Genomic DNA, 27986 nt, shown 5'->3' with positions numbered 1-27986 from the left:
TCACTTTAAAACACGTTGTTAAAAGAAAGAGAAATATGTGTGCAGCCACATTTTTGTTTATGTTAAATAAACATTATTGGTCATTTTACCAACTGATGTTGCCTTTTGAAACAAGATAACTATAACTGACAACATTAATTTGAATGCAATCAGTAAATACGGTTAAGACTGAATATGTGATCCGATAGAATACCAGCGTCAGATAAACATTATTGAAGCGGGACACCAGAGAATAAAAGCAACAAACAAGTACAAAACTAGAAAATATATACTTAAAAAAACATACTTGAATTCACTCAAATTTTGTCATGCCTTGTACGTATTATACACTTGTAGGAAAATAACGTGTCAAGCAAAAACATTTTTGCTGAAAGATCAATGTGAAGATGGAGCCTCCAATCACAACATCCGCAGGTGAAATATTAATATGAAAACATAAAAGTAGAGCTTGTTTTTAGAATTACTTAATTCTGGTAAAACTCCCAATTACATAAAAAAGAATTTACTTGACAGGTCTGGAAAATGAAACCATGGCAAAGTGTCTTAAATCTGCATTTTCTTTAACAAATAATGAATTAGACCAACTGTTAAATTGACATGCAGTTGTTTGCACTAAAGGAAAACACCACTATCATCTCATGCGGCTACCACATTGGCGCCAGCTGCAATGCTGGAGCTGAACAACAACAATCAGAGCTCTGCTACACCCTTAAGTAAAGTGGCATCAGCGGCAGCTGGTGACAGCTGATGATGAGCGGCAGGTGTAGCAGCCTCCAATGCAGAACCCTTCCAGGATCGTGAACGAGCAAACACACACACACAGGGGGAGACAGAGGAAAAAGGGAGAGCGACCAATGACAATATGGAAAATAACATGGAAAACAAATATATTAATAAGGACCTCCCGGGCAGGACGATCCGAGAGGATTGCCAGCCCGAGTTAAGAACAAAACCCATAAGTGCTGGGTCCCTGGACCAAGGCCTGGACCCTGGGTCCTTAAATCAATGACATTAAACACATTGCTTATTAGTTTAGCTTGAGACTTTCCCATTTCACACTTATTCAAGAACAGCTTTCTGAACTTATATTTTATTAAATTTTTCTACTCAAATTTTTTGAAAATATGAACTGTACTGAATTTGAAGGTTTTTAGCTCTGGTGCTGTCTACTCTCTAGTTTTTTTCCACTTCAAGGCTTCGGGTGAACCCGTTGTGAGAACTTGCCCCACTGTATCATGTGACTTACTGAGATCACATGAGCCAAGAGTGGGTGTTAAGGCGTCTGGGAAGGGATCTCAAAACTGGATTATAGATGGCAGACAGTTGGTGTCATAAACCACCGCCTTTGTTCAAAGATGGTTGTTCACAGTGGACATAGATGGCTTCTTTCACTCTTCTTTTAAACCATTTGTCTTTATCAGAAATGCGAACATTGGCATCCTCGAAAGAGTGACCTTTGACCTTTAGATGCAGATGTACAGCTGAGTCTTATCCTGTCGAGGTGGCTCTTCCCTGTTGTGCCATGTGTTTATGCAGTGGCTGTTTGGTCTTTCCAATGTAGAGAACAAAGCATTCCTCGCTACACTGTACATGCAGCTCCTGTCTGTCATTGTTCAACAAATCAAGATACAGTGATAATCAAATTGGCCAGCAGGTGTCACTGTGGAGATATAACAAATTACTTACTTATTTAATCAATATGATTCCAGCACAAATGCCTCAAACCTTTCAGTGTTTCATGAAGCTTCACTTTGCCCATGAGTACGAGAAGCAGAGGAGGAAAGGGACAGTAGCACACAAAGACAGAGGCAGCGATGTGTCCTTCTGGAGTACAGATCGATACAGAAATATCAATTCCTCTTATACCTGATAGCTATGTTCCACAATCGTTTCTATATATTAAAACATCAATATTTTAGTAAACTGAGGTAAATTTGTGGTTTATGATTAACAGGAACACAGTGTAAAGTAACTACATTGTTGCTATTGTTGGGATCATCTAAATGATTGGTAGGAACTACTTCTGTCACAGTGATATGTAATGCATCATCGCTCACATGTGCTCAGTCACTCGATTTACAATAATAGCTGATTATAGTCATGTGTGGATCTATTTCAGCTCCACAAACAGCCAAGATGCAGTTTGTAACACATGTGACAAGACCACAATCCTTATCAAACACAAACAAAAGTAAATCATAACACAGAAGCGTCTTCAAATTAGCCTGTAGGGGGAGGTGAACAGTCACTGTGTTGTTCTTTACTCCCCTATTCAGAGGTGCAACATTTCTGCTGGGATGTATGTGATGTGGGACAGCTACTGGAAAGAAGTAACCAAGTTGACCCCGTCCTCCAAAATTATCCCAAGTGTGGAGGAAGGAGAAAACTCAAGGTGTACTTTAGGGAAGAGCTCAAACACAGCTTGCCTGCTCTCTGAGGTGTAGACGACTTGCTACTAGAGCTCATGCCAACAATCAGAGCTATGCCAAATGTCAAATCTTCCTGTTCCGGTGGCACCACAGGGTCAGTTGTTCATGCCAGTTCATGGTCAGCAAAAAGTAATCCCCAATACCAACATATGCAGCCAGCCAGCCCTTCTTCTATAGCCCTGCCCATCGACGGAAGAGACCTGCAACATGATCATGATAACTGTGTACACTGTTACAGGTGTGGTAGCAGTGAGCACTATTGGGCACGAGTGAGAGGAGGATAGACAGCTCGGGTAAAACTTCTTTATTTATTACGTGTATTTTGTGTTATTTCGGTCATTAAATATTCTGACATGGTTGCTGAACAATCGCTGTGTTGTTCTTAACTTAAGTTATACTCAACACAGACGAGCACTATCCAGGTACAGAGGGACAAAATGTGGTGCTGTTGGCGACGTGAATTCTGGAAAGTGGCTGATGTGTAGGCTTAGGGTTTTTTTTATTGAGTACCATGTGTTCAAATTTACACTGACTAATATGGTTATGAAATAACTGATGAAATAAATACATGCTACACTAAATAGCTGTATGAGTTTAGCCTGGACTAAACTGTGCGTCATTGAAATCACATCACATGAATTTAGTTGTCCGAGATTTAGTCATCTAAGGTTGCATATAGCATTTAAAGTGGATTAAATAGGCCAGGTATCATAAAAATGTACAGCATACCTGTAGTAAAACAGTCACTGCAGGCTTTAAAAAATACAAATACAGCTCAAAAATATATCATACATAAGATAATAGCTTATATCTAGAAAATGTTTCTCAGCTGTATTATCATTATAATCAGTCACATTTGCTTTTGATTGTTAAATTAATATTTCAAAATGTTGGCATTGGCTTTTTGGGTTCTTTATTTCTTGCATGAGAATTCTTCACATTTAAACAATAAGAACAAGTAGTCTGATGTCTTGCATTCATTATGAAGGTATACTTTTAAATACACTACGTTTTATTTTTAGTTTCAGAACACATTAGGTTTTTGCACAAAGTATCAGATCAGTAACACCGACATTACCTTGAATTTTACTTGGTATCACTTCAGAAAAGACATCAGTGGTATCACACGTCACTTTTAGAGGGTTCAGAGTGTGTGTTGAGTAATCCAGGAAGATTTTTGTGAAGGTTGGGGAAACCTGCATTCAGCTGAGACTGAAGAAGTCACTTGGATGAGTGACGAAACGTTTCTCCCACTGAAAATGTCCGAAGGAACGACAATCAACCTTTTGAGACTATTCAAGGGTCTTTTTGAGATTGAACCAGCAAGAAAGAGATTTTCCCGTTTTGATTTTGATCTGATTTCTCCCAATACCCACATAGTAATAATAACTACAGAAATACCAATAAACAACACAGCACATCACATGTTCTTACATCTTTCTTATAATTTCTGTTGTGTTCAAAAGAGCTTGGATTCAACAACATCGCCTCATCTATGCTGAGACATTACAGAGACCTGCAAAAAAACAAGGAGACCAACCAAGGTGGACCAAGCTCAGGTAAGTCACAGGATGTGATGATAAGACAGTATACAAACATAAGATTAGATAGTACATTTCTGTTAAACAACATTATTTATATTTATTTTCTAATTAGTTGGACATAAATTATCTGACATTAAGGAGTGGGACTACAGTTTTTCGTGGCCCTTCTTCCCCCTTTTCACCTCAAATTAGTGGAAGGGGATCTGCCTGGCATGGGAGACACAGGTAGCGCCGAATGAGGTCATCCCAAAATCACGTCCTCAGTTCATCTTCATGCCATCTGCCCTTATTTACTAGAAATGCTGTCAACATTGATTTAAAATGTAAGGGACTCTCTCAGTTATTGATTTTTTTAAAATGGTGTGTGTGCAGACTGAGGTGTGGGTCGTAGCTGTTTTTCATTTGTTTTTTCTCTCTTCTCCAGCTCAGCCAATCACAGGCCAGCAGCCTGTGGCTAAAGGAATGGCCAAAGCTCTGTTTGACTTCACAGCAGAAAGCGAGGATGAGCTCACACTGAAGGTGTGTGAGGAGCCATAAGTATTTGGACACAAACACACTGTAGTCTTGCCTCTGTACACTTTCAAAGTGCTGATTTTATACATAATCCCTCCTTCACTGGCATTAATACCTCTGTAGACTTCATGTTGACAGTTCCAGTAATCTGACGAGTTTCTCCTTGGATAATGAGAGAACAGGACTCACCTGGTCATGAAACTATCAGTTAACTATTCACGTATTTTTAAGCCTCAGAAAATTGGCTTAAAAAAAGAAAAAGTATAAAAACAGTTGTTAATCCAGTGTTTTTGTTAAGCGCCTTAAATTAAGGCTGAAAGACTGCACTTCAATCACATCTTGACTGGTTGATTTCAAATCCACTCTGGTGGTGTACACAAGAAAAACTACAGAAAACAATATATCACTGACAAATCCTTACAGATATAAATAAAATACCCTGTCAGATTTCCTGTGTTTACTTTTAGGTGTTGATTTTTTTGGGTGGGTTAATAACATATCTGCTCTCTCTCTTTGTGTTTCTGTGCAGGCCAGTGATATAATCACACAGGTGGAGCCTGTGGATGAACAGCTGATGTGGGTAAACAAAGAATGAAACTGCTGTTTGCTGCCGCTCTATAAAACAGGTTGGAGGTTTTGAACTGGAAACCTCCGACCTGTCGATGCTACAGGGAGTGCTGGTGCTCCCACGGACACGCACATGAATCTGATCCAGTGTTGTTGAGAAAAACTGAAACTTTTAAAGGAATACAATCAACTCAGGGTATGCTGGAGGTTTGATAACTTATTTGAAGTGTCTGTGGTCATGATATCTGCGCACTGGATGATTAAGAGGCGGATTTTCCTCTCAGGGTCCATCGGTGGATCTAGCCCATATAATAAATAAACATGTAACCCAATAAGTATAAAATCCAGAAAGCTGGAAAGAAACAACATGGGGCAAACACAAGTCTAACTTAAGTTCCACTGCTTTTTGTAAGAAAAAAAAAATCTGATTGTTACAAGCTTAATTTACATAAAATGTCAGAAATCTGCACTGTCATGAAAAAAAATTAAACCAAATTTTTCATGATTTGTCAGATTAACCTTCTGAGGTCCAAAATATGATTGGCCATTTTTGACTTCTTTTGATTTTACATTTGTATTTCACCTTTAAATTGTTTCATTTTATTTTTCCCCTTGCCTTGTTTGGTATCATTCTTTTCAGCTCAACCTCAGTGGTCTGAATTTAGTTGTTTTTTGTCCAATTCAATTCAATTTTATTCATATAGCGCCAAATCACAACAACAGTCACCTCAAGGCACTTTATATTGTACAGTAGATCCTACAATAATAGAAACAGAGAAAACCCCAATAACCATATGACCCCCTATGAGCAAGCATTTTGGCGACAGTGGGAAGGAAGAACTCCCTTTTAACAGGAAGAAACTTCCGGCAGAACCAGGCTCAGGGAGGGGCGGAAGACAGGATAAAGACATGCTGTGGAAGAGAGACAGAGATTAATAACAGATATGATTCAATGCAGAGAGGTCTGTTAACACATAGTGAGTGAGAAAGGTGACTGGAAAGGAAAAACTCAATGCATCATGGGAATCCCCCAGCAGCCTACGTCTATTGCAGCATAACTAAGGGAGGATTCAGGGTCACCTGGTCCAGCCCTAACTATATGCTTTAGCAAAAAGGAAAGATTAAAGTAGAGATAGTGTCTGTCTCCCGAATCCAAACTGGAAGCTGGTTCCACAGAAGAGGGGCCTGAAAATTGAAGGCTCTGCCTCCCATTCTACTTTTAAATACTCTAGGAACAACAAGCAGACCTGCAGTGAACTCGTTTTTCAGCATCACTCTGAGACAGGACATTTCTAATTTTAGAGATGTTGCACAAATGGAAGAAAGCAGTTTTACATATTTGTTTAATATGTGCGTTGAAGGACTCCAAGGTTCCTCACAGTATTACTGGAGGCCAAGGTAATGCCATCCAGAGAAAGAATCTGGTTAGATACCATATTTCTATGGTTTTAGGGCCCAAGTGGCAGGACAAGAGATGAGAGATGAGTCCACTGTCAGAGGCCATAAGAAGATCATTTGTAACCTTCACTAAAGCTGTTTCTGTGCTGTGATGAGCTCTGAAACCTGACTGAATCTCTTAAAATAAACCATTCCTCTGCAGATGATCTGTTAGCTGTTTGACAACTACTCTTTCAAGGATTTTTAATATGAAAGGAAGGTTGGAGATTGGCCTATAATTAGTTAAGACAGCTGGGTCTAGGGATGGGTTTTTAACCCTCTGTGGTCCAGGGTATACTTGGCCGTTTTTGACTACTTTTGATTTTACCTCTATATTTCACCTTTAAAAACGCTTTATCTTGCCTTGTTTGGTATCATTTTTTTTCCAGCACAACCTCAAATATCTGAAATCTGAGTTATTTTTTCCATTTTGGCATATTATATTAGCACAATTCATCTAAATTCAGACAAAAAAATTCAAAATCCGAATAGAAAAAAGTTATATTTTATACTGTAAAACCCACAAACATGTTTATTGAATCATTTTCACAACTTGGAATGCAAATAGAAATTGTACAGTTCTAAAAATCCTGCACATGTTTTGCAAACAACAAAGTTATATGGTACTATTTACCTAAAAATGCAGCCAAGGCCTCAGGCGTTTTTTTTTGTTTTTTTAATATAACCATTTAAATCTATTTACAGAACAATCAGGTGTTCTGCATCAAATAAGAAGGCACACAAATTATTTGTGCCAGTCCAAATAAAAATAGTTTGTGTTCAGTATAAGACAGAGGAGAACACCACAGGCCTAAACCCTGCAGGTTTGACAGCAGGAGGTGCATCAGTCCAGTTTTCCAGGTGGAAACAGCGTTTACACTGGAATCTGCCTTTGGTGGCTTTTTGGAGCAAATGTGACATTCAGCAGTCTAACTGACACACAATACAAAACAATAACTACACAACACACTAACTATAGGCTCCAAACACACTACACGTCACTAATGTCTCACATATGAAAACTCGCTCTCTCTCTCTTTCTTTCACTCGCCCGCTTTCCGTCGCGGGTGTCACTCCTAAAAACTTCCTCTTTTCCTTAAACAACAAGTGTCACATGTTGCCATATCATTTTTTGATTGGCTGACATGGTAAACTCTAACACCAATAGGGAAGGGTGTTTTTTCTTTTTCTTTTTTCACTTGCAAGTGGAGAGTGTTTGCTAGCGCTGTCCTTAGAAAACGCAGTTTTTACCGTTCTTCCTGCTGTAAACACCACTGTTTTGTTCAGAAAAAAACATTGCGTGTATTTTTTATCATAACATTGGTTTTACCTGGCCAATCGAGACAATTCAAAAACTGGTATATAGTTTGAAGTTCGCATTTTCGACCCAATGGAGACTGAGTCGCTGCATCTTGTAACTGTGTCATCTTAAATTGGTCATGTGATTTTGACACGCCGGTGCATCCGTCGGCCCCAGAGGGTTAAGGCAAAAAAAGGGTGGGACTAACAAGCTGTACTGGGGACTTCCCTCTTCAAGCATGAAACTTGGTATTTGATACTTTTGCTTCCTGACAAAAATAAACACAATTCTTGACTGTTGTTCAATTTTGTTGATTTTTATTTTGATAAAAACTCACTTGAGCAAAGGATTAAAACTATTAAATAGAACGGGAGCATACCGAACTTTAACCATCAAGAAATGTGAGATCAGTTTTTCTGATACAATTAATAGAATAATGTAATAAACTGAACAAACAACACAGAGTTCTTTACTGCTCTGGAAAAAAATAGTGACTTGAATATGGATCATCTTTTCACTCAGGTGTTCACCAATGACTCACAGCTGTCTCACATTCTCTAAATATGAACATTTTAACCAGGATGAATTCTCATGTGCTTCTTTAATTGCGTCCTCTGGACAAATCTTTTCCCACAGGTGCTACAAGAATATGGTTTCTCACCTGTGTGAATTCTTGTGTGTTTTTTGATAGCTGATAAGTCAGTAAATCTTTTCCCACACGTGCTACAAGAATATGGTTTCTCACCTGTGTGAATTCTCGTGTGTTTTTTGAACGCTGATGGGTCAGCAAATCTTTTCCCACAGGTGCTACAACAATATGGTTTCTCACCTGTGTGAATTCTCATATGTTTTTTTAACGCTGATGAGTCAGAAGATCTTTTCCCACAGGTGCTACAAGAATACGGTTTCTCACCTGTGTGAACTCTTAGATGTGCAGTCATTCTGTATTTATCAGGTAAAGTTTTTCCACACACGTCACACTGAATAGACTTGTTCTTTGTGTCCGTTCTACTTGGACGTCTGTTCTTCAGCTCCGTACGTCTAGAAGATCCTGAGTCCACATGCTGGCTTTCTTCATGATCTCGGCTCTCTGCTCTAGAAGAGCTGTGAGAAAGGAGCTGCTCACTTTTTGGTTCTGGTTCACTGTGGGAACTTTCCTCATAAGTGGGTGTCACCATGAAAGTATCAGCCTCCTGCTTCAGTCCAAGCTGCTCTCCCTCCTGACTGCTGCACACTTCCTCCTGTTCCTCTTTAATCTGTGGAGGCTCTGGGTCCTTCTGGTCCAGAATGGAGTTCCTCTCCTGGTTACAGACCTGCTGGTCTGTAAGAACATCTTCTTCCTCAAAAGCATGCTGCTGTACAACATCTGAAGGCACAAAGGAGAAAAAATGATAGCAAAACAAACATTTGAGAAAATATTTACTGGTCTTAACCATTAGCAGGTCTCTACATAGTGAGCATGTTGCTCACATATACCACTGAAATTTAAAGTGTACAAATGTGACAAATTATTCAGGCACTGATGCAAATGTTTAGTTCTAACATTCTTATTAGCAAAGGTCAAATTTCAAATTCATATGTGAATATCTGTGACGTATGAAATAAATAGATGTTGTGTTTTGTTAAATGAATGTGTATGTCTGGATTGGCTACAGTTATAACAAGGCATGCTAGGGCAGAGTTCTATTACATAGGTGTAAACGTTTTGGCTGTGCTTGAAATGCCGTAAAAAAAAATCTCTTCTTGCCTGATAAATCTAAGTTTAGAAACTCTGAATTCCATATTTTCCAAAACAGAATAGAAATATTTATTCATAGTTACCCATGTTGGAGTCAAATGTTAAATATTGTCATTGTGTTACTTAAATTTGTAAGTCTTAGTTCAAGCAGCAGCATCAAAGACATTCCTTTGTCTCTGACCACCTCTCCAGCCAATTTGTTGGTGGGGGAGGCTATAGTGTTTCATTATAGGGACATCCTATGTTAAGGTTGTGTTTTTTGGTTAGTAAACTTCCTGCCGTTATGACCCTTTTGTGGGCAGGAGGACACACAAGTGCACCCCCAAACACAAACACACACACACACTCGCACATGCATATACATACACACACATGCACACACGTGCACACATAGTTATTTGGATAAAAGTTGCCACTGTTGTACTTAAATTTGTAAATCTTGTCCTAAACTGCATGTTTAGATGTTTTTCTGTTCCTCCCCTACACACCTTAGATGGTGGGGAAGGCAATTAGCTATAGTGTTTAACATTTCATGAAAGATTCTGGGTTTCCTTATTTGGTAAAGAATGTTTACTTCCTGCCCTTTATAGGCTCACCTGTGTTTGTATATAGTGGACCGCTGAAGGGGTTAAATCGTATACAGGGGTGAGGGGAGACGACCCTTTGTGATCAGAAGACAGTGCCTTTAACTTTTATGACCATATGGGTTTTACAATGGGTGGTGCTTCTGCTCACGGAATAAAAAAACTGCAGGGAAGGCTGGTTCTTTGAAGTTGTCTGGGATCGGGCAGGAGCTCTTAGCTCCAAGACCCTGATCCGATCAGCTTCCCTTTAAAATGGATAGAGCTTTGTTCACAGGAATAAGTCTCTGAACTAGGGCTGGGCCATATCATACCGTTCACAGTAATACCAGTATAATGTTGGGCAACGACAAGAAAAGGAAATATCGCAATAGAACATGGGTAAAACGCGCATGCGCAGTGCCTTTGTTTTCGTACGCACATGGCGAAAAAGGCACAGCGGCAACTGAGAATGACAAGGGTGAAAGTGGATCGTTGAATGAAACGGAGGAACCAGAATTGGTTTGTAAAAATGCAACTTCAGCGGTGTGGAACTGGTTTAGCTTTCATCCGTCAGATTTATTACCTTTTCCTAAAAGACTTTCACATGTGGGCACTCCCATATGCAATGAAACAAAGAGCCCCTATCCACTCCCCACTTAATACAGGCGTCTGGGATGTTTGGGTTAAAATGATGCAATTTTGAGAGGGTAATATAGAGTCTTGTTAACCATCTATATTGAAGTAATGTTGATTGTCTGACTCTAGGCCAAGGAGCATGATTTATACCACTCATCATCAGATATATCCATTTGCAAATCATTCCTCCATGCCTCTAAAATAGACTCTATGGAAAACTCCAAAGAATCAACAAACACTTTGGAAAAATGCAGAAACTTGACCTCTCCCATTTAGATGTTTTATAACTGTGCTCTCTAGAGAACAGTAGGTGGAGAGTTCTAAGCTTTAACCTTGTGTGGTTAAAATAAAATTTCTTAATTGAAGAAAATTGAAAAAGTGTTTTGCAGGAATAGAAAATGTACTTCTAAGTTGTTCAAAAGACATTAGAGTATTATTCCTAAATAAATCAGACACTTTTCTTATACCTTGATCGAATCAAAGTCTAAAGCCTGCATCTGCCCTACCGGGAGGAAAGCTGTTGTTTCTAAATATTGGAGGGAACCTTGACAGTTGTGATGTTTCTCCCAAGTAGTTATGTGTTTCAAACCAGATTATTATAGTGTTTTTCAGAAACGGATTCTCAGTTTGTTTATTTAGTGTCTTCCTGGTAGCCAAAAAGTAGCACATTAAATTTGGAAGTTTTGATTTAGTATTGATTTGTTTAAGTTGGTGCAAAACAGGATCACATCATCAGCATATAGGGCAATACGATGGTCAATATTGCCTACTTTAATTCCTGATGTTTTTATGAATTGAATTGACAATGCAAGAGGCTCAACTGCCAAGGTGAACAAGAGAGGTGACAAGGGGGACCCTTGTCTAGTTCCGCGGTGTAGTCTGAATGGTGTGGAAAAATGACTGTTAGTTAAAATCTCTGCTTGAGGATTGGAGTATATCAATTGAATCCATTTAAAAAATGTGTTTCCAATACCAAACTTTTTCAGAACTTCAAATACAAACGGCCATTCCATCCTGTCAAAGGCTTTTTCAGCATCCCCTGAAATTAAAGCATTGTCTCTGCCCTTTTTTTTCATAAATGATATTCATGACCCTCCAAATATTGTGAGAAACTTAGATGTTTCACATCTTTCATTCTGCTGGATTTTATGCATGCATTTACCTTTTTGCATGAGTTAATGGCAAAAATGTGTTCATGTAAATGAAAACAGAAAATCAGGCTAAAGAGATTCATTCATGCTGCTTATTACAGTTGGACCTTCAATTCTTCTTGTGCCTCTAAAAATAAATGCAACCTTGAGCTGTGGTTATTCTCTTCCATTTGTTCTTATTAGGGTATGGGGTGCTGGAGCCAATCCCAGCTACCATAGGGAGAGGCAGGGTTGACCCTGGAAAGGTCAACACTCTGTCGCAGGGGCAACACAGAAAGACAGACAACTATTCGCACTGACATTCATACCTATGGGCAATTTAGAGTCACCAACTAACCTAACCCAGCTGTGTGCATGTCTCTGGAGAGTGAACAAGGGGAGAACATACAAACTCCACACAGAAAGACCTAGACACCTGGGGCCCGTTCTTCGTACGTCGCTTACTACATCCAAGATCAAATGACACATCCAAGATCAAATCATCGCGCTAACACTGAGCTCGCTAATCCGGTTCTCCAAACACACCTGCTGTTGACGATTAGTACAGCTGGATGAAGTAATGTGAGATCACTGGGTGTCGTAAAAGGGGCTACGCATCGAGAGTAGAAACATTGATCGGCAACCCTCTGATTGGTCGGCGAAAATGTCGAAGGAGCGTGCTCGGTATTTTTCGGCAGCAGAGCAAGAACTCTTGAGTGAGGGATTTCAGGAGTTTCAGAGTTTAATCAGAACGCAAGGGAACACTGCAAAGGCTGCAAAAGCAAGGAGCGAGGGCTGGCAGAAAGTTGCTGACAAATTAAACTCGTAAGTAATTTAATAATAACAATAATAATGGATTGGATTTATATAGCGCTTTTCAAGGCACCCAAAGCACTTTACAATGCCACTATTCAGTCACTCTCACATTCACACACTGGTGGAGGCAGCTACGGTTGTAGCCACAGCTGCCCTGGCGCAGACTGACAGAAGCGAGGCTGCCATATCGCGCCATCGGCCCCTCTGGCCAACACCAGTAGGCGGTAGGGTAGATTTATTATATTACACTATATTATCCAATATTATATTACATTATATTATATTATGTTATATTATATCCCCTTTCACATTAGAGCCACAACAGGACCCACTAGAACATGGGAACAGGTAAAAGTGAAATATAAGAATATTCTACAGAATGGTAATATTTATCACTTATATTGCTTTTAGTCTCTTGGAAAGAGACCCTGGAATAATCTGTTTGTTTGTTCATAACAGCAACCAAGAAAAGGGCAGAGCAAACAAAGACAGGTGGTGGTACTGCACCCCCTCGTCAACAAGTTGGTTAAGTAAATAATACCCTCACGGGAATATCGATATCTCTCTATGAGCACACTGTCGCGCTGAGCTAAAGGATCCTGTCTGTCCCGCAATATACGCTGAATTCTGAAAACTCTCCTTATCAATCTTGCACCTTCCGCAATGGGCTGCTCGCGTAAACGGACAGGATATGACTGCGACAGACTTCCCAAATCCACCTTCGCTTTTATAGCCATGGTCTCTCATCTTGATTACACGAAGTGATTTACAATTACTACTCTGAAATATGAATTACATCTGTAATAATCACATACATGTAATAGAATGTTAATAGTACATTTCCCTTTTTTAGGGAATGACCTGTATGTATCTGTGTGACATCAATAAAAGGATCAAGTGCTGCATTATCTTTAGTTACATTGATGTTTTTTATTTATGGTGAAACAGTGGTGGAATATCGCTGTTGCTTTCGTATAAATGAAGCGGACATACCTGCGTGGCCGCGATCTAATCCTGTTTACATAAAGTAAACCTGCTCCCGAGCAGGTTTACGCTTACGGCTCTGTTGCTATGACAGCAAGTCCCGGATGAGCTTCGGGGAACCGAACGATCCAGGATCACGCGAAATCGTCAACAATCTAATCCAGCTAACTTACTTAGCGAGGTACGAAGAACGGACCCCAGGTGGAGTCAAACCCAGGACCTTGTTGTTGGGAGCCAACAGTGCTAACCACTGTTCCACTGTGATGCCTGTGAGTCATATTCAATGTTATAAAGACATCACAGTTTTACATACCTATTCTGTGTAGCTTTATCTCAGGTTTCCAGATAGTCTCCATCTGTCTGAGCTGCTCTTCATCAGTCCAGACGATAATGCCTTCAGCCTCCTTCTTCAGTCCAAGCTGCTCTCCCTCCTGACTGCTGCAGAGCTCCTCCTGTTCCTCTTTAATCTGTGGAGGCTCTGGGTCCTCCTGGTCCAGACTGGAGTTCCTCTCCTGGTTACAGACCTGCTGCTCATCCAGACCCTCCTCTTCCTCACAGTCATGTTGTCGTGGGAAGTCTCGAGGAACAAAGAAACAGAAGAATAATAATGACCAATGTGTTGATACATAAACTCAAACTATTTTATAAAGCATGAATCAAAACCTGAATAAATGCCGATCAGCCTGTCATATGACCAATTATGAGCCACACACACACAGAGGGAAATAGTTGTGCACACTAACAGCTAAACGCTAACATGTTAGCATTGAAGCTCCTCACTCCACACAGAAAGACACAAAGTTTCCCAAACTAAACTGCAGGGTGACACCATGAAAACATCAGTGTGTGAAATCCTTCTTTAAATGAAGCTTCACTTCAACTGCAGAGAAGTCTGTTAACAACTTGTTAAATGTGTTTTCTGCAGACATCTAACTAGATCTTTACTGCACAGCCTCAGTGTTTACAGAGGATCCAACACACACCTGATGTACTCAACACTGGAATCTGTTAGAGAAAAAAAAGTTTAGTAAATAAATCAATTAAAATGTTTTAAAACCTAACCTATCAGTGACCATGGACCTGCACCAGTCCAACATAGTCCATCACTGGACACTGACCCACAGCACTGATAAATACCCAGTTTAACATCTTCTAGTAAAGTCAGTCACACTGAAGAATCTGAGCTTGAACAGCACAGAGTTAAAAACATGTCCATACCTATGATGTGTGAGTTTCTGTCGGGTTTCCGGCTGATATCCAGCAGTCTGTGCTGACGGTTGATCTCCTCCTCATACTGGACGATGGTTTTTTGAACCTCTGAGAAGATTTCTTCACAAACAGCAGTTAGTCTCTTCTTGATGAACTCTCTCAGATACTGAACTGAACTCATCGCTGCTTCAACTGGGGCTGAGCGGATCGATACAAGCATCGATGAAGCGATACAGGTATTGCTATCAGATCCACACTGATGTGACGGGATCAATACTTCAGTTTGTGTCTCTCCTCCAAGTTCAGTCCGCTTCATCAACAGCAGCCATGTCTGCACACACACCGCTCCTCTACCACAGTAGTGCTGTCCTCCTCCGTTCTTCTTCGGGGCCTGATGGCGTTTGACAAATCAGCTTACAGTTGCATTAATCCCGCCTATTGGACTGGAGTGTGGACAGGAGAATAGCAGGAAAAACAAGGATAATTATATTCTTTCATCAATTTTATAATTCAATAGTATAATTTGCCATTTACTGCTAAAATTGTCATTTGTGCTGCTTCTGTTTTAAAGATATTAATGAAAATGTAAAGGTCAAAAGAGCAACCAGCCCCTCCACATTACACAAATCAAACTAAATTGATGTCAAACATTTGTGCTACGTTTTGTGCTGCAACATATTTTGTTTGTGCTGCTATCATTTAAAATATATTAATAAAATAAGGTCTTGATGCGTGCTTAATGATCAAGGTAAGTAAATCTCAAAAGGTTGATTCTGTTCATCAGACAGCTGGGCCAGTATATCGCTGACCTGTTGAAACCTCATGCTTCATCCCGAGCACATAGTTCTTCAGGGCAGAAGTTACTGTTGCCCCCACGTACTAGGTTCAAAACCTGTGGGGATCAGGCTTTTCAGGCACCAAGGCTGTGGGACTCTCTATCGTTGTCGTTACGCTGCCAAGACTCCACTACAAACGAACTTATATTCAGTAAAAGGACTAGATGTTGTAGTCCTTGATAATGCTTCTGATTGAATTTAATCTAATTGTGAAGCACTTTGTGATTTTTATCTGTGAAAAGTGATATATAAATACATTTTATTTAATTACTTGATGTATTTTATGTGGCAGCATGTTATAGAGTCGTGTGTCTTTATTTTGCTGAACCACATCCCTACAAACACTCATCAGAGATCCGTTTCTCAGTATTATAGCACTCTTCATCTCTCTACAGGCGTATTTATCGCTGTTGTAGCTGAATCTGGTTCCACTCACCGAACGACGACCGTCTGGAGACGATTTTATGATCACTTTAAATCCGTCCTCGTGTCTCGTTGTCACGGTTACACTGCGCTCACTGTCCGTTTCCTCCACATGTTGTTCTCCTTTTCCGCTTTGTTTTCTGTTTGTTTGTCTTATTGTGTTTATCTTATTTCACCGCTACATCGCTCACCATCCACTTCTATTCTCATTTCACTTCCTGAGACGTCACTTCCCTCTGCAGTCTGCTGTCCATTCACAGCCCGTTAGGTCAACTTAGAGCCCCTCCCCCCTACACTGCTGACTGAGCAGACACCTTTGTTTGTTTGTTTTTTGGTTTACAAAACTTATAGAGACAGTGTAAAGAGGCCCGTACAACAAATCTGCGACATGTTGAAAGACACTTGCTTAACCTTATTATTGATACAATATTTATCACAGGTCCTCCATCATTCTGCTCCTGTATGTCATTAAATAAGGAAGAGCAGCAGTGTTTAGAAGCAGAGACAGTAACATAATTAATTATATTATTAATATTGTTCTTTGAACATTTTTCTTTCACATCATTATCACAAATATATAAAGCTGTGATCAATTTTTCTTTCAGTCTCTCTGCTCATTTTGCTCCAGGTTCATTTGTGTGTAATCATTTTCTCACATATGAATTCAGATCAGACTCACTGAGCTCAACATGAACTTCCTGCGAGCAGAAACTAAAATTAGCGCAAAAACAGCAGGAATATTTGAAACATGGTGGATGTGTTGCAGACGAGTAGGAAGCAGAAATATCTGCCTAAATTTTATTGGAGTTTTATTATTTTTATTTTAAACCATAATGTTTGCTGATATCATGCCCCTATTGTTTGCTCTCATCAATGTTCTGTTTTTAACTGTTTTTCACATCTGGTCCAAGTATTCTTCAACTAAACATCAGAAACCTTTATTCTAAACTAGTTTTTTTTTTTTTAAAGCATCAGATACAGAGTAACTACCATGATTCTAATGAGTCTTCTGGCAACAGATTTGAACTGGGACTGGTTATCTTATGTACTGAGAGAAGAAATCAATACTCACTACAGCTCACTTTTAGATTTTATTTGTTCTCCTCCAAAGTCTGGATTGTAAAACTGAAAGGCCTAAGAGCAAAATTCCTGCCAAATCTTCTGAAATTCAAACAAAGCAGTTCAAGTAGTTATCAAGTACAAACCTTTCATCTAAAAATGTCTTTAAATGATTTTACTCTAAATACAATAACTGGTTGTTAGTAGCACGATTACATAATCGTAAAAAATGCCCATAAATGTAAGTTCATTTTGAATCAGTGCAATATTATTTTCACACATCAATGGACCACTGAACTTCTCAGCTCATTTAGAAATTACACAAGTACATATAATGGTCAGAGATCAACATGAACCCGTCTTCTCTGTTTGACTTTAATCAACTCTGCAGTGTCTCCAAGTCCATAAAGAAAAAGTCCAGCATAGAGCGGCTGAGTGAATGTGGTCTGGACTCTGTGGAGGAGAGTCATGGTTTCAGAGACGCTGTAGAAAGACAGAATACCTGCTCTGTGATCCAGGTACACTCCTACTCTGGAGGACCGAGGACCTGAGAGGACAGTTTGGACTTTGTTATATTGAAATTCATAACCGTTTGTGTCACAATATAATGCCTGAGATTTGTCATTCCATCCAAATCCACATTCATTGCCCCTTCCTGCTCTGCTGATATTCTTGTATGCAACTGCGACATAAACTGCTCTCCCTCTCCACTCCACCTCCCAGTAACAACGTCCAGTCAGACTCTCTCTACTCAGGACCTGACACCATACAGTGAATCTGTCTGGATGATCAAAATAAGACTTTTGTTGCTTCATAAATGTTACTTTTCTGTTCCCCTCAGATAATAAAAGCTGTCTGTTTGCTGTGTTTGGATCCAGTGTGATTTGACATGAATATTTTAAGAATCCAGCTCTGGTCTTTGGCTCTGCTGGTGACAGTAAAACATCCTCTTCAGTGACTGTCAGTGAGATGTTTGTCCATTCCTCTCTCAGAATGTCCTGTAGTTTATCTCTGGTCTCTGACACAGCTGCTGTCACATCCTCAAAGTAGCTCAGAGGACGAATATTGATGCTGGATGAGTGTGTAGACTCACTGAGTGCTGACAGTGAGGGGTAGTTGTGTAGAAACTGGTTGTGATCCTCTGTGTGTGAGAGCTGCTCCAGCTCGCCGTCTTTCCTCTTCAGCTCAGCGATCTCCTGCTCCAGCTTCTCCTGAAGCTCTTTGACTCGACTCACTTCAGTTTCCTGCTGGGATCTGACCTGCTGCTTCACATCAGAGCTTCTTTTCTGGATGAGACGGATCAGCTCAGTGAACATTGTTGCGAAATCAGTTTCACCCCGGTTCGTTTTATTCCTCATAAGTTCCAGAGACGGCACCAGAACTCAGTAGTTATTTCACAAAACCTTTATTCATCTTCATTTAAGCATGCACTTCTAGAACGGAAGACGAGGCCGATGTCCCTCTGCAAAATCTTCACCCCTTTGTTAGTTACAGCCAGCTTTATAGAAGCGACCCCATCATAAAACCCTTATATAACTATAAAACATAGTGTGCTGCAAACTCTGTATCCTCTGGGGAATTTCCACTCAGCATTAACTCCTCTTTGTCTTACTTTCACAGTTCAACTGGGGGAGGGTCTCCTAAAATCTACTCCTAAGTTCATGACACAGTCAGGCCTTTATTTAGATCCAGGGCAGTGTCAGTGTCTCACAATTCTATATCCTATCTAACACATTCCTAAACTCTAAAATAAGCTAAACATTCCTACAACACCTTCTCACTGTCCTCCACTGCTTTATCAGCAGAGCCATTGATGGCCTCCACCTCCTGTTGAGGCAGCTTCACATCTTTCTCTCGCTCCTGGATTCTCTGCTGGATGTTTAGTCGTCTCACCTCGAGCTCCTTCTGCTTCTCAGTCCTTTCTGCTGCAGCTGGGACTGTTTCATGGCCTTCATGTTCATCCATCAAGCAGAGATACAGTGGGGCAAAAAAGTATTTAGTCAGCCACCGATTGTGCAAGTTCCCCCACCTAAAATGATGACAGAGGTCAGTAATTTGCACCAGAGGTACACTTCAACTGTGAGAGACAGAATGTGAAAAAAAAAATCCATGAATCCACATGGTAGGATTTGTAAAGAATTTATTCGTAAATCAGGGTGGAAAATAAGTATTTGGTCAATAACAAAAATACAACTCAATACTTTGTAACATAACCTTTGTTGGCAATAACAGAGGTCAAACGTTTACTATAGGTCTTTACCAGGTTTGCACACACAGTAGCTGGTATTTTGGCCCATTCCTCCATGCAGATCTTCTCGAGAGCAGTGATGTTTTGGGGCTGTCGCCGAGCAACACGGACTTTCAACTCCCGCCACAGATTTTCTATGGGGTTGAGGTCTGGAGACTGGCTAGGCCACTCCAGCACTTTCAAATGCTTCTTACGGAGCCACTCCTTTGTTGCCCGGGCGGTGTGTTTTGGATCATTGTCATGTTGGAAGACCCAGCCTCGTTTCATCTTCAAAGTTCTCACTGATGGAAGGAGGTTTTGGCTCAAAATCTCACGATACATGGCCCCATTCATTCTGTCCTTAACACGGATCAGTCGTCCTGTCCCCTTGGCAGAAAAACAGCCCCATAGCATGATGTTTCCACCCCCATGCTTCACAGTAGGTATGGTGTTCTTGGGATGCAACTCAGTATTCTTCTTCCTCCAAACACGACGAGTTGAGTTTATACCAAAAAGTTCTACTTTGGTTTCATCTGACCACATGACATTCTCCCAATCCTCTGCTGTATCATCCATGTGCTCTCTGGCAAACTTCAGACGGGCCTGGACATGCACTGGCTTCAGCAGCGGAACACGTCTGGCACTGCGGGATTTGATTCCCTGCCGTTGTAGTGTGTTACTGATGGTGACCTTTGTTACTTTGTTACTTTGGTCCCAGCAGGTCATTCACCAGGTCCCCCCGTGTGGTTCTGGGATCTTTGCTCACCGTTCTCATGATCATTTTGACCCCACGGGATGAGATCTTGCGTGGAGCCCCAGATCGAGGGAGATTATCAGTGGTCTTGTATGTCTTCCATTTTCTGATGATTGCTCCCACAGTTGATTTTTTTCACACCAAGCTGCTTGCCTATTGTAGATTCACTCTTCCCAGTCTGGTGCAGGTCTACAATACTTTTCCTGGTGTCCTTCGAAAGCTCTTTGGTCTTGGCCATGGCGGAGTTTGGAGTCTGACTGTTTGAGGCTGTGGACAGGTGTCTTTTATACAGATGATGAGTTCAAACAGGTGCCATTCATACAGGTAACGAGTGGGGGACAGAAAAGCTTCTTACAGAAGACGTTACAGGTCTGTGAGAGCCAGAGATTTTCCTTGTTTGAGGTGACCAAATACTTATTTTCCACCCTGATTTACGAATAAATTCTTTACAAATCCTACCATGTGAATTTATGGATTTTTTTTCAACAACTGTCAACTGTCTCTCACAGTTGAAGTGTACCTCTGGTGCAAATTACTGACCTCTGTCATCATTTTAATTGGGGGAACTTGCACAATCGGTGGCTGACTAAATACTTTTTTGCCCCACTGTATGCTTTAGCAAAAAGGAAAGTTTTAAGGCGAATCTTGAGAGTAGAGATAGTGTCTGTCTCCCGAATCCAAACTGAAACATAATTTCTTTAGGGATTAATAAAGTATACTGATTCTGATTGTTTCAGGATGACCTGCCATTATCCAATGACACATCTGCTTACCTGTATCTTTTGCTCGTTTATCCTCCTCTGCTTTTGTCTTTTTTTTTTTCTAAACTGAGCACCTGATGTACGGAATGCCAGGACTGCCATAATGAATTAATTAAATACACCATTAAATAATTAATTAAATGTGTCAATAATTAATTAAAATTGGAATTAATTAATTAAATAAATTGTTATGACACATGTAATTAATTAATTATTAACACATTTAATTAATTATTTAATGATATATTTATTTATTTCATTTTGGCAGTCCTGGCGCCTGGCTCTCATCTTGAATTAATTTTATCTGTCAGCCTCACCCATCAAACTCAGGGGGCGGGGTTAACGCTGCCCATGCAGCTTCTCTAACATTTGATTGGTTGCCGTGCAAAGTAAGTCAAAGCAGGTCGATCCTAGATAATCGATTGCTTGTGTAGACTTGGGGCAGCCAGGTATCCCAGAATGCAGATCAAATCACAGCCAGCAATGGTGGTGGTGTAGTTTTAAAATACCCCGTTTTTCTGTCACCAACTACACTTTTAACAGTGTTTTGGCTGCGAATGTCGCGACATATGTCTGGTCAGGTTGTCAACATAGAACATGTTTGCAAAAGTGCTCAGATGTTTTCAGAGATTTCACTAGCTCTGCTAACAGTCAGCATGCAGAGTGCACCCAGGGGGTTACGTTAACCGGTTTGTTTACATATTCCACTCTCCGTGTTTCACATGTTGCATTCGTTTTTTAATAGTTATTCAACTGTATTCTAAGCACCAGCTGTCTGTTAGAATGTGATTTTCTCTCTCTCTCTCTCTCTCTCTTTTTTTTTTTTGCTTTTTCGGTCATGTTATGTTTACCTGTCAAAGGTTTGTTACAAACTATGAAACACATCGTGCAGACTTCTGGATGTTAGAAGAAAACTAATACTGCTCATGAATGAGACTAAAGGCAGGAAGGTGTCCTTTAAAACTAAACATGTTAATAGGACCTCCCTATTTATATCATAGTTTATGATATAGCACGTGTATTTCAGTAATAGCCTGCTGATTTCAGTGTAGCGGTGAACAGTCGCACAGCTCACGTAGTATCTGTGATACTCCTTAACTATAATTTATCCAAGTTAACTTCAGTTAACTATTCAGACAGTTCTTTTGCAATGAAAAACATAAACACTCATGCTGCCGGTAGGTTTCCTCAGTGCCCGCTTTTAACATTACAGCTGTTTATGCAGTAACCAGGGTAACCACAGACTCTGAGCGGCTGGATCGACGGAGGTCAGACAACAATTTTACATATATGATCTTAAAACAGGACACAGCCACTATACGTGCTGGCCTCATATCAAATGTGAAGGCAGACTGAGTCTATGTTTGACGTTTGTTTATATCTAATCTTCCTTTTCAAACATTTAAACAGCAGCGAGTCTGCAGCTGAGGGAATACAAACTCAAATTGTCGGAACAGGTTTGCTCGTTTCTTGGATTCATTTGGTGATTTATTAAATCTATAACTGTTATTCTAATCTGCTGCTGAGTCTCTTACACTTTTCTTTATGCTGTATATTTTCACGTCTCTGGAACAGTTGGCAGTTAGATAGTCAGCTGGGAAACTCTGTGTTAACTCATGGAGCTGAGGATATCGTGGATATGCTGACCTCGCTCCGTGGTGTACAGGGCCGTTTACCCTCATGATTAATATTCACAATAAAAATATTAGCTGAACATCATGAAGTCTGTATGTGTTTCATAGTGTCGAACAACCTTTGTACAGCTAAAGCCAGCAGTTACTACATGACAGAAACACCAACGTTATCTCTTTTATGCGTTTATACACAGGTCACGCTGATTACTGAACAAAAACCCAAAGATCAGATGTTAAACAGATTTATTTGCTCTCTCTCCTCCTTAAACATGTTTTTAATGTTAGTTATAATTCAGAATTGGCGACTGAAACACGTAGGACACATAAGAACATCAGGAAATAAAACACCGATAAATATAACCTCAGTAAAAGAAGTCAGCGGGGGTTATTACAGCTGTGTACCGGGGCCTGCGCTTTGTCGGCGGTAATAATAGCTCGATTGCTTGCGAGGCGAGCGGGTCTATCCCACGCTTTGCCGTGAGACTGGACAGACATCTCTGAAATCATCGAAGCACTTTTGCAAAGAGGCTGTATCTTGACAAACCGACCAGACACATGAAGATTAAACCACTACATTCTCGGCTAAAAAAATATTAAAACGGTATTTGGTGACACACAAACAGGGTTTTTCAAAGTTCAGTTCTGTTAGCTTCCACATGCCGGTTGTTGTGTGCTAAAAACAATGGCCACCAGGCCAAAGCAATGGTTTTGACTCGATCAGCGTTAACCCCGCCCCCTGGGTTTGATGGATGAGGCTGACAGATAAAATTATTTCAAGATGACTGCCAGGCGCCAGGACTGGCAAAATGAAATAAATAAATATATCATTAAATAATTAATTAAATGCGTCAATAATTAATTAAATGTGTCAATAATTAATAAAAATGTGAAATACATAAATAATTAAATGTGTCTATAATTAATTAAAATGTGAAATACATAAATAATTAATTAAATGTGTCAATAATTAATTAATTACATGTGTCATAACTATTTATTTAATTAATTAATTCCAATTTTAATTAATTATTGACACATTTAATTAATTATTTAATGGTGTATTTAATTAATTCATTATGGCAGTCCTGGCGTTCCATACTGATGGCTTTGAACTTTTCTTGTCCATCTTGGTTTTAATTTTGCACTCCAGTATGAACACCCATCCCCCAACTCGAGGATCACCACAAGGTGTATTTCTGGGATTTCGCACAACCCAGTATTCAAATCAAGAGTACATAATGGACTTGGATTTACAGCATTATGAATGAAATGTGCTCTATTTGGAAGCAGCCGGCCCCCTCACCTTTCGATGTGTTGTGTGTGAGACTTTAAATCATCAAACTGTAAATGATAAGTTTTAAATTGTTATTAATCCCTTTACCACTAGTCCTAAAGTGTATATTTATTTTTTTTACTCTTCTTATATATATATATTGTTTGTTTACTTGCACTGCTGTAACTGGAGCCTCGTCGTCTCGTCTCTCTATATCCTGGACTGTATGTAGCGGAGATGACAAAGTTTACTTTGACTTCAGCAGCAAGCAGGCGCACCGAGGGCTCTCGCGCTCACTCTGAACATATAGAATTTCGAAAAAACATTGGTGCAAATTATAAGTCTGTATCATAATGTCTGGTGTTTTCGTGTTTGTTGGTTTGTTTTTATTTTGTTTTATTTTGGGGGTGGGTTATTAGACGTTGCTCCAGCCAGCCAGTGAATACCCTGCCGCCCCGCCCTCTCCTCCCTGTGCCGCAAGCAGCAGGCGCACCTCGCAAACGGAGGGCGCCCTTACTCCCAGCAAATGGGCGATAGAAAACCAATCGGTGCCTATGCCATTCCCAATATGCGCTGGCATGACGTCGGGGCAGCATGAGTACGAGCAATTTTTTAAATTTATTTATTTATTTTTGCCGATGCCCGTGATGCCCCCACCACGATGCCGCCCCGGGCAACTGCCCATGTCGCCCGTATCAAAAACCGCTACTGCCTGTCAGTACTCTTGCTGCAGCATTTTGTCTAGCAGCACAAGCACAGAGATGAGTCCACTGTCAGAGGCCATAAGAAGATCATTTGTAACCTTCACTAAAGCCGTTTCTGTGCTGTGATGAGCTCTGAAACCTGACTGAATCTCTTCAAATAAACCATTCCTCTGCAGATGATCAGTTAGCTGTTTGACAACTACTTTTTCAAGGATTTTTAATATGAAAGGAAGGTTGGAGATTGGCCTATAATTAGCTAAGATAGCTGGGTCTAGGGATGGCTTTTTGAGTAAAGGTTAAACTACAGCCAGCTTGAAGGCCTGTGGTACATTGACTGATTATTAGAGATAGGATAGGTTGATCATATTTAAGATTGAAGCATTAATTAATGGCAGGACTTCTTTGAGCAGTTTTGTAGGAATGGGGTCTAAAAGACACGTTGATGGTTTGGAGGAAGTAATTACTGAAGTTAAATCAGAAAGATCAATTGGAGAAAAGGAGTCTAACTTAACATCAATGGTACTAAAAGTAGCTGTAGATAATATTACATCTGTGAGATGATTATTGGTAATTTTTTCTTTAATGATTAAAATTTTATTTGTGAAGAAGTTCATGAAATCATTACTAGTTAACATTAAAGGGATGGTTGGCTCAAAAGAGCTCTGACTTTTTGTCAGCCTGGCTACAGTGCTGAAGAGAAACCTGGGGTTGTTCTTATTTTCTTCAATCAGTGACAAATAGTAAGATGTTCTGGCTTTGCGGAGGGCTTTCTTTTAAAGCAGCAAACTATTTCTCCAGGCTAAATGATGATCTTCTAAATTTATGAGTTATCTGCTTTAGGCTACGTGTTTGAGAATTATACCATGGAGTCAGGTACTGATTTGAGGCCTTAGTTTTCACAGGAGCTACAGTATCCAGAGTCGTACGTAGTGAGGAGGTAAAAATTATTAACAAGTTAATTGATCTCTGATGGGGTAGTGTTCAGATAGCTGCTCTGCTCTATGAGCATTGAAGATGATAACAGTGGAAGGATTATATTCTTAAACTTAGTTACAGCGCTTTCAGAAAGACATCTACTGTGATAAAGTCTACTCTCCATTGTTGTGTAATCAATTATTGTAAATGTAAATGTTATCAGGAAATGATCAGACAGGAGAGGGTTTTCAGGAAACACTGTTAAATATTCAGTTTCTATGCCATATGTTAAAACAAGATCAAGAGTGTGATTAAAGTGGTGGGTGGGTTCTTTTACACTTTGAGAGAAGCCAATTGTGTCTAATAAGAGATTAAATGCCATATTGAGGCTGTCATTTTTAGCATCTACATGGATGTGAAAATCACCCACAATAACTATTTTATCTGAGCTGAGAACTAAATCAGATATATAGTCTGAGAAATCAGAGAGAAACTCTGTGTAAGGCCCAGGTGGACGATAGATGATAACAAGTAAGGCTGGTTTCTGAGTTTTACAGCTGGGGTGGACAAGGTTTAATTCATTTGACAGCATCAGGCTGTCAAATGAATTAAAAGTCTGTCTTGGTCTTTCGTTAATTAATAGGCTGGTGTGAAAAATTGCTGCCACACCGCCCCCTCGGCCTGTGCTTTGAGGTTTCTGGTAGTTAGAATGACTCGGGAGTGTTGATTCATTTAAACTAACATAATCATCTGGCTGCAACCAGGTACTGTTCTTTCTTTGTGATTTTTTATATTTAAGTTGTTTGTTGCTGGTTTTTAGTTTATTTTTTGTCTTTTTGGGAGCTGACACAGTCTCAATGGAAATGGGTTTTTTGGGGGGGTAGCAGGAGGAGAGAAGCTGCAGAGAGGCGTGTAAGATTGCAACTCTGCTTCCTGGTCCCAACTGTGGATTGTCATATTTTGGGGGGGGGTTTAATAAATTTTTCCATATTTCTAGAAATGAGAGCTGCTCCATCCAAAGTGGGATGGATGCCGTCTCTCCTAACAAGACCAGGTTTCCTCCAGAAGGTTTGCCAATTATCTATGAAGACCACATCGTTTCTTGGACACCACTCAGAGAGCCAGCAATTTCAGGAGAACATGCGGCTAAACATGTCACTCCTGGTCTGATTGGAGAGGGGACCAGAGAAAACTACAGAGTCCGACATTGTTTTGGCAAAGTTACACACCGATTCAATATTGATTTTAGTGACCTCCGATTGGCGTAACCGGGTGTCATCACTGCCGACGTGAAGTATGATTTTACTGTATTTACGTTTACCCTTAGCCAGTAGTTTTAAATTTCCTTCAATGTCGCCTGCTCTGGCCCCTGGAAGACAATTGACTATGGTTGCCAGTGTCTCTAGCTTCACATGTCTGAGAACAGAATCACCAATTACCAGAGTTTGACCCCCCCCCAGCCGCCTTCTTTCCCCAGCTGCTTGAGATCTGCCGGGGAACAGCTAGCGGGGCCTACGCTATCTTCGGCTGCACCAGCTACAGGGGCCTGGCTAGCTATGGGTGAATGAAGGGTGCGAAGCCGAGTCTCCAATTCAGTAATCCTGGCCTCCAGAGCTACAAATATGATACATTTCTTACAAGTATCATTACTGCTAAAGGAGGCTGAGGAATAACTAAACATCTGACACAATGAGCAGGAAAGTGCAGGAGGGACAGGTGAAGTAGCCATGGTGCTAACGAGTCGGCTATGAGCTAAGCTAAGCTAGCTAGCTTACTTACAACTGGGCTCATCAGCATATTTACATGCTTCCATCTCCCATTTCTGCTCGGTAGCACCTCATAGTTTTCGACTTTACTTTTTCTCCCTCCCTCACGCTCACACACACACAGCGGGATGGGTGGTCCCACACGTTCTCCCTGTAGCACGGACTACACCATGAGGCTACAGTCTTAAAGGGCCATGCCTGTAACACTCTGCCGTTGTATTAAATCATTTTTTTTGTATAATAATTTTAAAAATTTTTTTGTCACATCTGCAAGTACAGGTGACGTGGGCCACAAATGGCCTTCGGGCCGCGAGTTTCAGACCCCTGTTCTAGAGGCTTCTCAAAAGCCTCTAGAAGGAAATTAGTTATCGTGTGACAGTTTTATGGCAAAGGAGGGTGGGAAGGGATCAGTTGACAAAGAGCGAGTGAATTCGACAAAGTCGAAAGCTGACGGCAGCTCGCGGCCCTTGCTGTCGAGGTAGGGCTTCATGTGTGACAGACAGTAGTCTGCCTGCGGGTGGGATGGGTACCAGTGTCCGGTGCCATGATTGCACCGGTTCTGATATAAACAGTAGTAACCAGACCGAAAAGCAGCGCACATTTCTGTGCTTTTTTTTCCTGAGCTGTGATACACTTCTAGCCAATCATTTTACGTTTCTGAGGATAGTAGGTGGGTCCAGGTATGTACGTTCTTTTAGAGCAGAGCTACAGATTAAAAATGCCCAAGGTGAAGCGGTCAAAAGTCTGGCTGTACTTCACAGCAAAATA

The 27986-nt window shown here is 40.4% G+C and overlaps 2 protein-coding genes across 5 annotated transcripts in view; both read right to left on the bottom strand.

Annotated features, from left to right (window-relative positions):
• LOC101477558 (uncharacterized) overlaps positions 1 to 16380 on the bottom strand; it is a 45941-nt gene extending 29561 nt beyond the window's left edge. Inside the window, exons 1-4 of one of the 4 annotated variants that reach the window (XM_014412873.3) lie at positions 16139 to 16380; positions 14876 to 15309; positions 13971 to 14234; positions 8086 to 9156 (exon numbers count right to left, since the gene is read on the bottom strand). In XM_014412873.3, coding sequence (XP_014268359.3) covers positions 8363 to 9156; positions 13971 to 14234; positions 14876 to 15182 — 1365 coding nt within the window. In that variant the 5' untranslated portion in view covers positions 15183 to 15309; positions 16139 to 16380 and the 3' untranslated portion in view covers positions 8086 to 8362. Of the gene's footprint in view, positions 1 to 8085; positions 9157 to 13970; positions 14235 to 14875; positions 15310 to 16138 lie in introns of those variants that run through there. The other 3 variants (XM_076882380.1, XM_076882384.1, XM_076882382.1) reach the window with 3 other exon arrangements.
• Positions 16381 to 17512: 1132 nt separating this feature from the next.
• Positions 17513 to 18500, bottom strand: LOC112430665 (tripartite motif-containing protein 16-like). Its single transcript, XM_024799078.2, has one exon. The coding sequence runs from the start codon at positions 18498 to 18500 to the stop codon at positions 17523 to 17525; it is 978 nt and encodes a 325-aa protein (XP_024654846.2). The 3' UTR covers positions 17513 to 17522.
• Between the last annotated feature and the right edge of the window lie 9486 nt (positions 18501 to 27986).

The sequence above is a fragment of the Maylandia zebra genome, linkage group LG3 (genome assembly GCF_041146795.1).
Source record: "Maylandia zebra isolate NMK-2024a linkage group LG3, Mzebra_GT3a, whole genome shotgun sequence".
Lineage (NCBI taxonomy): Eukaryota > Metazoa > Chordata > Actinopteri > Cichliformes > Cichlidae > Maylandia > Maylandia zebra.
Note: the sequence above shows the minus strand (reverse complement) of the source record. Positions and strands in the feature narration are given on the sequence as shown.

Bases quoted from the DNA above. Each gene is read 5' to 3' on its own strand.
- LOC112430665 (XM_024799078.2), bottom strand. From the start codon at position 18,500: ATGTTCACTGAGCTGATCCGTCTCATCCAGAAAAGAAGCTCTGATGTG.